Here is a 15,038-nt window from a genome sequence, read left to right on the forward strand (position 1 = left end):
ATTCCCTGACTTCTCCTCCCAGTTTCTCTAGATCAGGTCCCTATAATTCTTTAGTGGAAGAAGCCAAAGAACTGGAATGAGACTATCCCTGGAATTCATTTAGAAAAACTTGGTTTTTCTTGGCCAAGTACTACAGTGAAAACTAACTCCATGTAGACAGCATGGGCAGAATAAGGATGGACAGTTGACTCATCACAGGTCAGTAATTAATATTATAGGTTCCTTTGTAAGGATGGTATAAGATCTCTACTCCTAAACGGATGCATGAATGAAATGTGTCCTAAAGACTAGGGAGGCCCTGTGGGAGAGCATCCATAAAGCTTGGTAAGGCTGCACTTTCTGAAGATTGAGACTCCTTTGTGCAGCTCTTGTCTCAGACATCTGGACTAAGTGTGTTGGAGAAGGTTTGATGTAAAAAATTCATTCATGCAGGGCGTGAGGGCTCACGCCTATAATCCTAGCACTTCAGGAGGCTGAGGCAGGAGGATCTCTTGAGCTCAAGAATTTAAGACCAGCCTGAGTAATATAGGAAGATCTCATCTCTACAAAAAAATTAAAAAATGAGCCAGGAACGGTGCTGCACACCTGTAGTCCCAGCTACTCAGGAGGCGGGGGGGAGAGGATCAGTTCAGCCCGGGAGGTTGAGGCTGCAATGAGCCATGGTCATGCCTCTGCACTCGGACCTGGGCAACAGAGTGAGACCCTGTCTCAAAAAAAAAAAAAAAAAAAAAAACTCTCCCTGTTACTATTGGTGAAGCTGACACTGACATGCGTCACCTTCATCTCTGCAAATGAAGGGCAATGAGGACGCCGTCTCTTGTTGGGGAGCTAGACCGTCCCATTGATGGTCTTGCCATTGGGACCTTCACTATCATTAGTTCAGGGAAAGGATTTAGAGAGGTTGTGTGGGAAGAACATTCCTGATGAGGTATTTTTATGAAAAGTGCTGATAGGCACTTTAGATTTCTTGGTTTGGAAAAACACTAGTGGTCATTGGCCATGTTCTCTCCCATTCTGGCTTTTCTGTCTCCTTCTGTCTCCTCTTTTCTGTCTCCTTACAGACCATCGGGTGCTGAAAGGAATGGAGTTAGCATTATTGAGCACCTCCACTTTGTAGTCACTCAGATACTTACTAGCAATTATTTAATTTGATCCTTGTAATAACTCTATGAAATTATTATCCTTATTTTATGGATGAGGGAATAGAGGTTTAGAAAAGTTAAAGCAACATTTTTCAAGGTCACAGAACTAGTAAGTGAGGGGTTGTGATTCTAATTTTTTTCTGATTCCAGAGGCTATGCTTTTTTCACTACTAAAAGAACTTACTTATAAAAAACTCACATGTGGCCGGGCACAGTGGCCCACACCTGTAATCATAACACTTTGGAAAGCCAAGGTGGGTGGATCACCTGAGGTCAGGAGTTCGAGACGAGCCTGGCCAACATGGTGAAACCTCATCTTTACTAAAAATGCAAAAAAATAGCTGGGCGTGGTGGTGCACGCCTGTAATCCCAGCTACTCGGGAGGCTGAGGCAGGAGAATCACTTGAACCCGGGAGGCGGAGGTTGCAGTGAGCTGAGATTGTGCCATTGCACTCCAGCCTGGGCAACAAGAGCGATACTCTGTCTCAAGGAGAAAAAAAAAAACCAACAAAAACTTAATAGCCCAAATTTGTAAACTTGTTCATTTTAAGACAGGTGAAAGGACCTTGCCAAAGTTAGGGGCAATTTGCAGTTTATTGTTTTTAAATTTGACACACATTAATATTTTTGTGAATGATTAAGGCTATTTATTTTTGTATATCACTTTGCCTACCTGGACTGTATTGCCACCTATTTAAGAGAGGAAAAATGCCTGCTTAAATTGTGCCATGAGACCTTTTGTTAAAACAATGAGAAAATTTTCACAGATCGCAATGACAGGGGAAGATGACAGGAGGTAGTTGTCTGGAAAGTGGAGAACACGCCACTGCCATTTTTCTTTCACTTTGGCATGATCACGTGGTTTACCCTTTCTGTCTTTTCTTAGCGCTTGACTTCTAGGACATTGGAGGAAAGAGATAGAAATATAGTATATCACTTTACCTGTCTGCATTATATTGTGTGATGTGGAAAAGTCACTTAATTTCTTCATTCATCGGTTTCTACGTCTTCAACCGAAGAGGTGGAGCCTGATGATAATTGGTTTCTCATTGCTCTGACACTCTGAGTGTGCATATGTGGGGGTGGATATCCTCCATACAGAAAGCATGATGATGGTTTTGATGCTGAGAAATGGACTAGCTATGAATTCAGAGAGTTTACATTGATTCTTACTACAGAGATGGGTTATTGTTCTTGTACCAGTTCTCTAATTTCAACGTACAGAGGCAGCTACACAGGCCTTTGTGTTTTTTTGTGTGCTTATTTATGAACTTGGTGCATAAAACGCTTCTTCATTTCTTTAGAAGACTGAGGCAGTTACTCCTTTATTGATCACTCATGATTATAACACAGGTGTTATGCAAACACAGGGAGGTCTTTATGCCCGAGGAGGCCTTGGCTGTGTCAGAGCTTATGACAACACACACTCAGGTGGTGTCTTCTTGGTACTGTCCCTGGGGCTGCTGACTTTCCTTTTTACTGCCTCTAAGTAAAAATTCTCACTCCTGTCAGGTGGCAGGTAAAGATGGAAACTGACTCTCGGGCCTACCTTAGGCCATGTGATCCCAGCACACCCAGAGGCCCTGGAGGGTGAATCCCTAAAGCTCAGCTAGGGACGGTAAAGGCACTCCAGCCTTCTCCATAGTGGCTCCACAGTCCTCAGGTTTCTCTATGATTGGCTTTTTGAAGAAGCCAGAAGAGAAAAACCATAACCCCACTGAGGTGAACACAGGATTGATTTCAGCTTCACAATTGAGTGAGACAGTTTTTGGGAGGCACATCAACCTGCAGGTATAGATGAAGCTGCAGATTCTTTTCTGGGGCTGCTGGAGTGGAGTCATTTGGGGACCAGTGAGAGAAATGCATCACCTACTTTGTATTCTTACCCCTGTGGCTGGGGAAGAAACACTCTTCAGTTCACAGAATGTGGTCACATGACTAGGGAGAGACTCAAGGCAAAGGGCTCAAAATGCCATGCCCCGTTTTCCGTTTGTCATAATCGGTGCTGTCATCTTCCTGTTCATATTGCAAGTTTTGATCTTTTCAGGACTGCTTCCTTGCCAAACCCTCGTGTCCACTCCTCAACACACTTTGTGCTAATTAATGGCATTTCATCGCTTGGTTTTGAAAAATGAAAGTGTGAACTACTTGTGAAAGAGCTCTTAGCAAGATAAGAAAGAAAAAATGATTCCTTATCTCCCCAACCTACAGAAAAGCTGGTACGATTATGCGTCTTAAGAATGTGCATGAAAATGTTATTTCTAACAGAGGGAGTCCAGCAAACATCCACACGCCAAATATTGGGCTCCCTGCCTGCACGCAGGCCTTTGCTGAAATGTCACCTTCTCATTGTATCCCTTCTTGACAACCTGATTTAAAATTGTAATTTCTCCAAGCCTGCTGACAACCCTCTCTCTCCCCGCCTGTTTTACTCCTCTCCAAGGCAATTATCTCCATCTGACATATATTTTACTTATTTTATTTTGTGTTTATTTCCACTGAAATATAAGCTCCTGAGATTCTGAGAGCTGTGCTTCCATTGTGTCTAGAAAAGCGTCTGGCACATACGAGGTACTTAATGAATTGTTACTGAGTGAATGCTGCTATATTCTATGAAAGCAACTTTAATTTCCAAAAGTTTGTACTTTGGGTTTTTTTTTTTCTTAATAATTTGTTGCCCTAGTAATATATTTAGACTGACATTTCTTTTTCTGAAAGTTATAAATACTCACGCAATTTTGTCCTTAAGCCAGAAGGATAATTTAAACTTTCCCTATTCTATCATATGCATGCAGGTATAAAGAAAACTTATGACTGTTAGATTTCTTATTTAAACATGGAGTTTGAGAACCTGGCTTTATTTAAATTAATACAAGCAATTGCATGTTGGCTTGACTTCCTGTGCCCTGTCACTGGGTCTTTTCTCTATCAAGTTGAGCATGCTGGGTGGCACGCTGTTCCACTGGCTGACTGCTGCCTCGGAGCCTTGGGGCATCCAGGGCATGCCTTCAGAGAGTCCCTGCAGTGTTTCATGTACTCCAACGTACGCTGTTACCACTCATAAACATATGCGTTTGTGCATGTGTAAATTGCTAAAAAGCCCAAAAAGACCCAGTGGATTCTGTATTCTTGAAGAATACCGAAATCATTTGGTGGTGGTGGTGATAAAGTGAGAGGGAGTTAGGAATCACTCTTTTGTTTAGGAAGCTGTGTTATTGTGGCTTTTCATTGTGAAATAGCATGCCCCAGCAAGTCTGTTTGGAGAGAAGGTTCGCAAAATTCCTTTGTGAAATAAAACAGAAGTGTTTGGCTTTTTCTTTGACAGCCTCGGACTCAGGGCCGGGGCCCTTGGGACTCAAAAGAGAGAAAAGGTGGAGAAAAGAGAAAGCCCACTATTTTCTTCATTTTGCCCCTGCTAACATCCAATGTACTTAGGAGCCTCGATGTCTGCTCTCCAAGAGTAAGTTGTTTTGTGTTCCAGAGTTCTCTATAATCAACTCTTCAGAAAATCTTGTTACAGTCAATAGCATTTTTTTAGTGGGTAGATGAGAGCAGAGTCCGCACCAGCCTTGTGCACCACTATGTCCCTGGCATCCAGCTCAGTGCAGGGTACATAGCACTCACTCATATGTATTTCATTCACTCATTCATTTAATACATTTATTGAGTGTCTGTTATGGGCCAAAGTTATTCTAAGTGCTGGAGTTAAAGCAATGAACACAATAGACAAAAACTCATCCCTGCCATCAAGGACCTTGTATTCCAGTGGAGAGCCAGACAACAAAATATAAACAAGTAAAATATGTAGCACGTCAAATAGTGATAAATGCTGTGGAGAAAAACTAAGCAGATATGAGAGATGGTATTTACTGAAAGAATGAATAAAGAGCTCTAACAAAAAAATGAAGCTGTATAATCCTATCATTTCAATGAATATTTTAGGGTAATGTGCTGAATTGAAGAGTAGGAAAGGAGCCTTGATTCTGAGTTTGTTCACCTTGTCACGGAAAATTTATCATTGAGTATGTATTGTTTAAGATACTGCGGTGGACTAAGACCCTAACTAAAGCAGAGACATTTGGTTAGAAATTAATTTCTATTCTTTACACAGTGGCTCCTGCATCTTAATCCACTGCAGTGTTTTCTGGTGCCCATTTGCTCACTTTTGAATGCAGAGAATTGTGGCTGTCAGATCTCAAGCCCCATTGCTGCCTCTGTATAAGTGGTAAGTCAGTGACAATGGAAGAGACAAACTTGCACACTTTGCTTGACAGCAAAGATATATGTGGGTGGTAAAGTCACCAACTCTATGGACCTGACAGAAACCCAGGGAATTTTTCTAGCTCTCATTATGCCGGCCCTGGACCCCTATAGTTTCCACTCCAGGCAAGCCCCTGAGAAGGAGAGGAAAAGGCAGTGAATCCATGAGCACCCCTAGAGACTCTAAGGGAGTCCAACAAGAGACTATCTTTGACAAGCATCAGAAGGAGGGAATATGTGGGCCAGTTTCTCATGTTTCTCATGGTGTACCCTGGGAGAAAAGCTGCCGACCTAGGGGTGGTGCTCAGGAGTGTGATTGGCAATGGGCTGAGGAGTAGCTGTCTTCCTTCAGTCAGGGGAGTGAGCCATCTCGGGAGAACAGCCTGGAAGTCGAAATTGCAATTGGTGTTTTAAAGAAGGGCAGAGGAGGCAGGGGGAAGCAGTTGAAGACCTCACATCCTATCCCTTCTTCTGGAAACTGGCCAAGGAGTCAAGAGCAATCTTTGCATGAACAGAGATGAGCAGACTTCACTTACCTGTTCCCAGCCATCCTTTTCTTGAGATGTTGCTATAGGTAAGGTATTTCTTTAGTACATCCCACAGCTCCCAGCCCAGTACCCTAGCCAGGACAATCAGGCTTCAAGTCAGATCCAGATCCTGGCTCTGCTTCTGTAAGCAAGCTGTCCAGCCTCTCTGAGGCACAGTGTCCTCGCTTCCAAAACAGAAAGGATGATAAAGACCTCACTGAGTTGTCATAGGATAAGTGAGTCCATACCCGTAAAGTGGCTGCATTTTGTTGGTGCTCAGTAATTTCGTTCACTTTCTTCTCAATTATTCTTCCTTGCAGTTTGCTTTTTCTTATAATAAGTAACATTTATTAAATAGCTACTATAGGCAATGCAATTTATTTACTTTCTATAATTATATATGTTATAACACAGGGAAGGTAGAACTCTTATTATCCCCATTTCATAGATGAAGAGATGCAGATGATTTTAGAAGACAGTGTGAAGCTTATGTCAGGATCACAAAATCTCAGAGTTAGAAAACACTTAAGAGGTCATTTGGGACCATTGCTCTGTTGTCCTAGTTTTTTGACAGATAGTCACGGAGTATCAGTTTGAACAGGTTTGGTGGTGAGGGCACAGTCCCTGTTGTCCCTTGGTTCTGACACATCCTGGTGGTGGCCTTCTCTATGTGTCCCCTGTCTCCCTAAATTACATGCTGTGTCCTCTGGTGCAGCATCAAGAGTCTGAAATCTGTCACCCTGCCTTACTAGCTAAGCTATTTTGGGCAAGTATTTTAGGTTTTCTGTGCCTTAGGGTACTCATTTGTAAAATAAGGACAAGAATAGAAAATGAATACTAGGGTTGCTGTAAAGATTAATCATATAACACACGTTAAGTGCTTAGAATGCTGCCTGGCACATAGTAAGCACTCAACTGATATTAGTTATTAATACAGAAGACATATAGTTCTATGGATTTGTCCAAATATCTTTTCCCCTCCTTCTCCTTAGAGACGTTCTTCCCAGTCTCTGTTACAGGGAGTCACTGGGGGTCTTACTAGGAATCCATCTTGCAGGCATTAGAAAACCATGGCTCCACAACTTTGACATCTGCACAACCAGCTTTCCAGATGTCGTTCTTTTTCCAAATCATTATTTCAAACTGGGAGAAGAATTGTATCCTCTCCATGTTGGAGATGCACTCCACCTTCCTGCCTATCACTTGTTCAAAGAAGGAGACTTAGATTTGAGTGGCAGGCAGTGGGCTTGACGAATCGTGATAGGCCCTCTGTGTAAATACATCTGGGGAAGGCTGGGTCCAAACCCCTTCCAAGATCATGGGGCTCAGAATGCTGTATCTGGATGGCGATTTGGGAATCCATCTTTGTCCAAGGGCAGAGCCAATATCCAGGGCTTGCAGACCATTCAACCAAAGAAGCTGCCAATGGGGTGGGACAGAAAGGTAGAAGGCAGGTTCCAGGCCTATGTTAGGATCAGGCATCAGGTCAGAGTGAGTGAGTTTGGGATGAAGAGTAGAAAAGAGAGATTTTCTGAAGGTTTCGAGCTGTTTGGGGAAATAAATGATAAGAGCTCATGGGGGCAGTCATGACTAAAATGCATGGAACAATGACATATTATAACGTATATATAAAACATGTATTTATATGTATATATGTATTCATATATATATATGAAAGGTCAGGCAGAATCAGGAGAGGAGAGAGGATTGGGAAGACCCTTGGTGAAACAGTGAAAAGCCCTGACTGAAACCAAGTAAGGTGTGGCAAGCCCTGTCAGCCTCCTTGTCCTTCTGTGGAAAACAGGATATTTGACTAGAGGGGTTTGTTGAAGAACATTTTCTGTAGACATTGCCTGAAGTGGTCCAATGAAGCCTAAAAAGTTCATTTTGGGTTTAAACAAATATTTTTACAACCATACTGAGGTATACTTAATATGAAATAAACTGTACACATTTAGAGTACCTAATCTGATGAATTTATGCCTGTACATCTGTGAAACCATCACTGCAATCAAGTCACTGACCATATCTATCACCACACGTTCTTATGAAGCTATTTAATAAGGTAAGTGGTAGATTTTCTAGATAAGGACAGAAGGAAGGCTGATTTCTGCCATAGGTTCAGCCTTGGAGTAGACAGCCCTGTCAATCATCTAAATCTGGAAAAACACATTGTTCAAGATAAAAGTGCAGGTTGAATTGAGCTGTCCAAAGAAGGGTAAGGAAGAGCCAGTGGAAGCAATTTTTCAATGTTTTGTTTCTGACATGTGGAAGTAAAGAGATAGAGAAGAAAGGGAGAGCAAAACACCATATCCAGCTTGGGCCCAGGAGTGCGAGGCTACAGTGAACTATGGTCATGCCACTGCACTCTAACCTGGGTGACAGAGCAAGACTCTGTCTCACGAAAAAAACAAAACAAAGCAAAACAAAATATCCAGTCAGTAATCATCAAAACAATAGAGCATGTTACAGATGGAGCCTTTCCTTCCATGTTGGGCAAAATGACAGGTAGTTTACATATTTGATCTGAAGGAGGGAGAGGAGCCTCCCCTCATTGCCAGTCCTTTTTCTCTAGAACATGTAAATTCAGAGGCATGTGGCCGGGGAAAAACTGGATGTCACCCATGGTTGTACATGATAAGGTGCCTCCTTAATCTATGCTATACTCTAGGCACTGTGGCTCTGTGGTCAAACCTTTTATGAGCCCTCAAGTAAACTGTCACAGTAGATGCTACAATTCATTCCTTTGGCTCCATCTCCCCTCTCTTCTGTTGCACTGGGGCTGCCTATCTGAGCACCATGGGAGGGCATGTGCAAGCTGAGTGGCTGAACCTGAAAGAAAGGTAGGAACACTAGCTTTCTCTGGTCCCCATTTCCTAAATTATTTGTTCAAGAGAAAATCATGATCTTGTTGGAACTGCTGCTCTACATGGATGGCAATGTCTTTTTTTTTTTTTTTTTTTTTCCGTCCAGGCTGGAGTGCAGTGGTGTGATCTCGGCTCACTGCAAGCTCCGCCTCCCAGGTTCACGCCATTCTCTTGCCTCAACCTCCTGAGTAGCTGGGACTACAGGCATCCACCACCACACCTGGCCAATTTTTTTTCTTTTTTTTTTTTGGTATTTTTAGCAGAGACAGGGTTTCACCGTGTTAGCCAGGATGGTCTCGATCTCCTGACCTCGTGATTCTCCTGCCTCAGCTTCCCAAAGTGCTGGGATTACAGGCATGAGCCACCGTGCCCGGCCGGCAATGGTTTTTGAGCTGCTCAGAAGTAGAGCTGCAGCAGGGTGGATGTCACTGGCACAGTAGTAAGACCCTTCATCTCTCTCTGATGGTGCAAGGATCTTAAGTACAGCCTGGTTCTCTTCAGTATCAATGTCACCTTGGAAATTGTCCTTGAAACCAGGGCCATAGATGCCCTTTTCTCGGTATATGAAAGTCATTGTGTTACCTTGGGTCTTCCTGTACCAGTTGATATAGTAGTTACTGATTGCTTCTCCTTTCATGGAGCACTTGAGGGTGGCAGGGTCCCCCACTGACACAATCATTGTTTGGTGTTCAGGCACCAACTCAACAGCTGACATGACTCCTGAGAGAAAAGACACAAGAGACAGGCTCAGTGAGGGCTGGAGGCTGAGACCATTGAGTAAGGAGCGAGGTCCAGGAGTACAAGGTCCTGGGAGCCTTGATGCTTCTTTGCTGCTGAGTCTTGCTTGGCCAAAGTTCTGGAGTCTGCCTTACCTGCCCAGAAGAGGGAGAGATGGATGAGGGAGGAGATCCTCTGCATGGCTCACTCAGGGGCTGCTCTGCCTGTCAACCACCTTCTGCCTGGTCCCTCCTCTGAACCAACACACTTGTGAAACACTTGTGACTGAGGAAGTCAGTCCCTATCAGCAGCTGTTTCATTCCCCAGAGAAGCCTAGCTGATCACAGGAGGCTCGCAGGGCCTGCTGCCTGTTAATGGGATGACAGTGCCACCTTCAAGACCAATAGTGTGGTTCAGGTAAGTTAGGCCAACTGAGAGGAGATTAAGGCAGCTTATTTAATTGATGACAAGGTTTCTGCTTCCTGCCCTAGATGTTAAATTTGATATTGTTGTTCTAGTTTCAGATTAGATGTACATGTTAGACACTATGTGGTGATGTTAATAGTTAATACCAAGAAGAATTATTGACATTTACAGCTGTAATCAAAAGAACCATCAAATGAGGAGATCGATAGTATGTGCACAAAGACTGAAGATGTTGTAATGATTGTTGTGTTGACTGCAAACTCCCTCTAGGCAAAGTTGGATAAGGGTGATTTACCCATGTGTTAAAGAGCGATCCAATGAAACATTGTCTTCCAAATGTGAACCAGAGTTTCCTGATCTTTATTGAGCTCATCTATCTTCTTTTCTGAAGGCTTCTTAGTTTACTTGTGTTAAATTACACAAAGCAAAATATTGTAAAAAACTTAGAAACCACCACTACATCCCAACTTATGACAGGCTAAATTTATGTGGACTTCAAAAGAGGGGAGTGTTAGGATTTTTGGGACCTCCACTTTTGAGTTTAAAGGTCAATCTTTGAAATTTTGAAATCAAACAGGTAAATTAACAATGGGAACTAGAGAGTGCAGCAGAAGCTGGGAAGGGGGTCACTTGGTAAGCAAAAAAGCAAGAGCAAAGGTGTCATTCCATATTAGCAAGTGGATGCAGGACTTACATTCACAGATTAGTGGAGGAAAGACTCACTTAAGCTTTCTTAAGTTCCCCAGTGTGACTGGGAACAAAAATTCAGATAGGAGCAGCTCAGGTTTCTTGACCCCATAGTAGTTGCTCTCCCCACCCACCCCTGCCTCACCTCACTTTGCGCAACTGCCCATCCCGCCTACTGCTCTTGGAGGACTGTTAGCAAGTACTCAAGGTGGGCACATTCTTTGATGTTATAAATGGTATAATCAGCACCCCCTCCCCCAGCAGAACATAATGCTGTCTGCTGTCTATAGCTCTTTGAAAGTTGCCGAGGTCAATCTGTTTGGACTTAAACACTTGACCTTTTTCTATCGGGCTGCCTAGTTCTTGGCACATCCTATGAAACCTAGTCATTCTTACTGGATGCCAGACCCTGAGGATTCAGGGTCTGCCGTTGATGAATGGAAGACACAGTCTTTTTTCTCATGCAGCTTATGTTCTAGCATAAGAGCCAGTCATCACTTAATGATTTGCATAGTTTATTCCTCCATTGCAGCTATAAGTATTCTATAGAAGCAGAAGGATTATGAGAGCATGTTACAGAGGCCAGGTTTGGTCAGGAGGTCAGGGAAGGCTTCCCTGAAGAGGAAGTGGCATTGAAGTTGCAACTGAGTCTGTTTGCCCCTGCACATCCACTCTACTTCCTACTCTAAGAGCCTGACCTTAATTGGCGGCATCCACTGGCTCTGCATCCTATTTTGGCCAATGGAGACACCTTCAGGAGACTGGAGGGAAGGAGAGAGTGCCTTCCTCCACTGGAAGCTATAGCTCCTCTTCCATAGCTGCAGGTTTCAGTAAAGGCTCCTCCCCTACACGCTTCAGGCCTGGCATGGCAGCGGTTCTTTGTTGCCAGCCTTGGGTGTTTCACCACCTTCTTTTTGGTTTCTCATAACCCTTCTGTATTAATTTCCTCTAGCTGCTTTAACAAAGTACCACAAACTAGGTGGTTTAAAACAATATAAATGTTTTGTCTCACAGTTCTGGAAGCTGGAAGTTTGAAATCAAGGTGTCAGCAGGGCCATGCGCCCTCTGAAACCTGTAGGGGAATCCTTCCTAGCCTCTTACTAGATTTTGGTGGTTTGTTGGAAACTCTGATGGTCTTTGGCTTGGCTTGCACCTGCATCACTCCAGTCTCTGCCTGCACTGTCTCGTGGTTTTCTCTCCCTGCGTGTCTTTGTCTTCACTTGGCTGTATTATAGAATGCCAGTCATATTGCATTAGGGGCCTACCATACTCCAGTATGAACTCATTGAAACTAATTACATCTGCAGTGACCGTATTTCCAAATAAGGTCACATTCTAAGGTACTGGGAGTTAAGACTTCAACATATCTTTCCTTGGGGGACACAGTTCAATCCATAATACCTGTCCACCCCTTTGTAAAAGTCCCTTTCATTAAACTCTCTCTAATCACCCCGAGAGTGCCCTGTCTCCTGCTGGGACCCTGCCTGAAACAGGTATGGGGCATGGTTGGGGAAATAACATTCTATGTAACAAATGAGGACATGTATAAAAAAAGCCTTCAGGCAGAAAGACGTAGAGAGGGCTTAAAGCTGTATTAATATCAAAAGAGCAGTTAGCAGGGCTCAAGTAAGCCTGTCTTTCTAGATAATTATTGTTGGACTATCTCAAATTATTTAGGAAGTCATTTTGAAAAGTCCCAAGAATGTGTATTATGTTTATGACTACGATTTATATTTTCCACTGGTTGGAGGGAATTTTAAGAATTTATTGTTAATGGCCAAAAACAACCTTCCTCTAGGCCTGACTAAGAGAGAGAGCTGATATGAATGATAAATCAAAGCCAGAGGTAGAAGACAGTACAGGAGAGGACGGGTGATGATGCGGTGGGGGCTTGGGACAGAGTGTGGCTAGTGCTTCACCAGGTCAGGAGCAGTCAGCTTGGCCTGGGCCTGTGGCAGGACAAGATGGAACTTAAACAAAAACACAGCCTGTCTCGGGGTGCCCAGGTGGAAGGCAGAAACATCCATCAGGGCTCTGCCCTCGGACCCAACCCTCCTCCGGCCCTGTGCAGGCTGTGTTCTTTGTGTTCAGTCCCTCCTTCATGTCGAGGCCAGCAATTAGGCCACAGCTTCCTTGGTCCTGCCAAGGGGATGTCTGTCCCTTCATGTGATTTCTAGGAAAAACTAATTTTTTTATACTCTGTAAAATGGGAGAAGATAGCTTATAGGATTTCTGTGAGAAATAGATGAAATTATGCTTGTAAATCCTTGGCTCATTGCTTAACAATGTTAACTTTCTCCTTGTCATACAAATAATGATACCTGAGACTTGAACAGTTAGTAGGAGAGGCAAGAGTGGTTTTGGGGGCTTTATCCATTCTCCCCCATAATCTCCATCTCTCCAGAATGGAAGGTTTCCCATTCTTTGATGTCTTTCCCAATCTTACACGCTATGAAAATACAGCCTCAAGGCAAGTTCCTGAGGCATCTTTCAACCAGGTTGCTGTCCTTAGCCCCTCCTCTGCAGAAACTCGGAAGCTGCTATTGCATACTGTGTTGTTTGATTTGTAAATGTTGCCTCATGCGTGTGACTTAGTCTGTTCTTATCTCTGGTGTAATCCCCCAAGCACCCGTTGAACCCATACTGGTCTTCAAAAATTCTTATTGAAGTGAAATAATTTCTTCTGCCCACAGGATGTCTGATCTGAAAGCATGTTGTGGTCCGCTACACACAAGAGCAAAAGAAGAGCAGGAAGGAACTCAGTGCCAAGACTACAGCCACAGGAAGAACAGCAGCTCTTAGGGCTGCAGCTCTAAAGACAGGCCAGGTCATTACAGGAGCGTCTGCTCCCTTAGCCTTGCCAGACAGAGGAGGGTTAAGAAAGGAACTGCCGACCCTGATATGCAAACTGCCACAAGTGCTTCCTGCCTTTCTATCAGCGTCAGATGGCTAGCGATGGATGGTTGTAAAGTGGATATAATTAATATTTTATTTTCAGGGCCACGGTGCTTCTTGGGAGCACCAAGCAAATCAACCAACAGATTAAAGAGTGATGGAGAAAGCCGTGTTTTGGGCCTCATTGGGAACAGAATGGAAGAGTTGAGGGTGGAAGGGACCTTAGCAAGTCTTCTGATCCATGTTTCAACCTTCATTTCCCCATAACCTCAAGGAGAGAGTTGCTTTTCCTGTTCTTCAAATGAGTTCCTTGAATTCACACTCTATTTCTTTGAATTTGCACAGACTGTTGAGGAACAGGCGGCGGGGTCACCCTACCTCTGCTCAGACAAGCCTGGAAGAGAAAAATTTTACATAGAAGACTGGGCTGGAAGAGACCTGGGAACTTGAGGATTCCCACTTCCACACTGCCCACTCTAGTTCTCAAGAGGCAGCTATGCTGCAGTGCAGACCACTGAATTTAGATTCAAGAATCTGGGTTTACATCTCACTCCTCCTCTTCCTTGCAAGTCACTTACCACACCAGGCCTCAGTTTCCTGGACAATAAAATGGGGATAACGTTGTCCCATGTGGTTGTTGGTGGTAACAAAATTATGCACACAAGCACGCCTTGTAATCTAAGTTAGACCTGCACTAACCTAGATTAGCTGACCAGGGTGGAGGGTGGGAGGGGCAGGCTTCAGTGTGTGACTTACCTAGAGGCCAAGGAGAGTCACCATGGATAGGGCAGTCCTTGTTAGTCCCCTGCTCTCTCAGTGTGGCTCTGAGAATCTCCAGGAAGAATTGGCTGGTTGAATTCTCAACTCTACCAAGAAAGGTGTGCTGGAGACCAGGGCCATAGAAGTCTTCTTGTTGATGTACGAAAATCAGGAAGCTGTCTCAGGTCCTCTTTACCAGCATATATTGTAATTATTCATCTCCTTCCCTGTCAGTCGGCACTGGAAAATTTTGCTTCTTCTAAAAGGAACAAATGTCTCTAGTTCTTGTTGCTCCAACAAGGTGTCTGGCTTGATTCCTAAAATAAATGAACAAATAAACAAATAGATGGATGCAGAATAAATAAATCAAGGTAAAAGGAAGATAGAGAAATTGAAAAGCCACATCAGAGTATCAGGGACTGGGGTACCAGTGTGGGGACCAGCTTCCTTTTCAGTATTCCCACAAACTCTCCCTGGGACAATTTCATCAGAGGAGTCATTCATTCATTCATTCATGCATCTATTTGGCAAGCGTCCTCTCACTTGAATGGTATTCTCAGTGCTGGGCTGGCTCTGCGGGGAGGACAGCGATTTGGTCTCTCGGGGGCTTGCCAGACCCAGGGAATTACAGGGCCTGTGGTTCTGAGGCTCTGGGGCTGCTCTCAGTTGAGCTGTAGGAGGACAAGAGGGCAGATCTCCCCCAAAGCTTCCCTAGAGGACTGAAGCATTCTGCTCCTGGGACAGTCTCTTGGCCCTTT

General features: G+C 43.9%; 1 long non-coding RNA gene and 1 gene segment (V, D, J or C); one reads left to right on the top strand and one right to left on the bottom strand.

Annotated features, from left to right (window-relative positions):
* Positions 1 to 9,884, bottom strand: part of LOC101017620 — a 45,129-nt gene extending 35,245 nt beyond the window's left edge. Inside the window, 2 exon segments of the C gene segment in view lie at positions 9,379 to 9,516; positions 9,669 to 9,884. Coding sequence covers positions 9,379 to 9,516; positions 9,669 to 9,714 — 184 coding nt within the window.
* Positions 1 to 14,625, top strand: part of LOC110743867 — a 67,993-nt gene extending 53,368 nt beyond the window's left edge. For all 3 annotated transcript variants that reach the window (XR_002523637.2, XR_004185411.1, XR_004185412.1), the window contains one exon: positions 13,320 to 14,625. This is a non-coding gene — a long non-coding RNA (uncharacterized LOC110743867). The remainder of the gene's footprint in view (positions 1 to 13,319) is intronic.
* The last annotated feature ends 413 nt before the right edge of the window (positions 14,626 to 15,038 follow it).

Source organism: Papio anubis, chromosome 7, assembly GCF_008728515.1.
Source record: "Papio anubis isolate 15944 chromosome 7, Panubis1.0, whole genome shotgun sequence".
NCBI classification, from domain to species: Eukaryota; Metazoa; Chordata; class Mammalia; order Primates; family Cercopithecidae; genus Papio; species Papio anubis.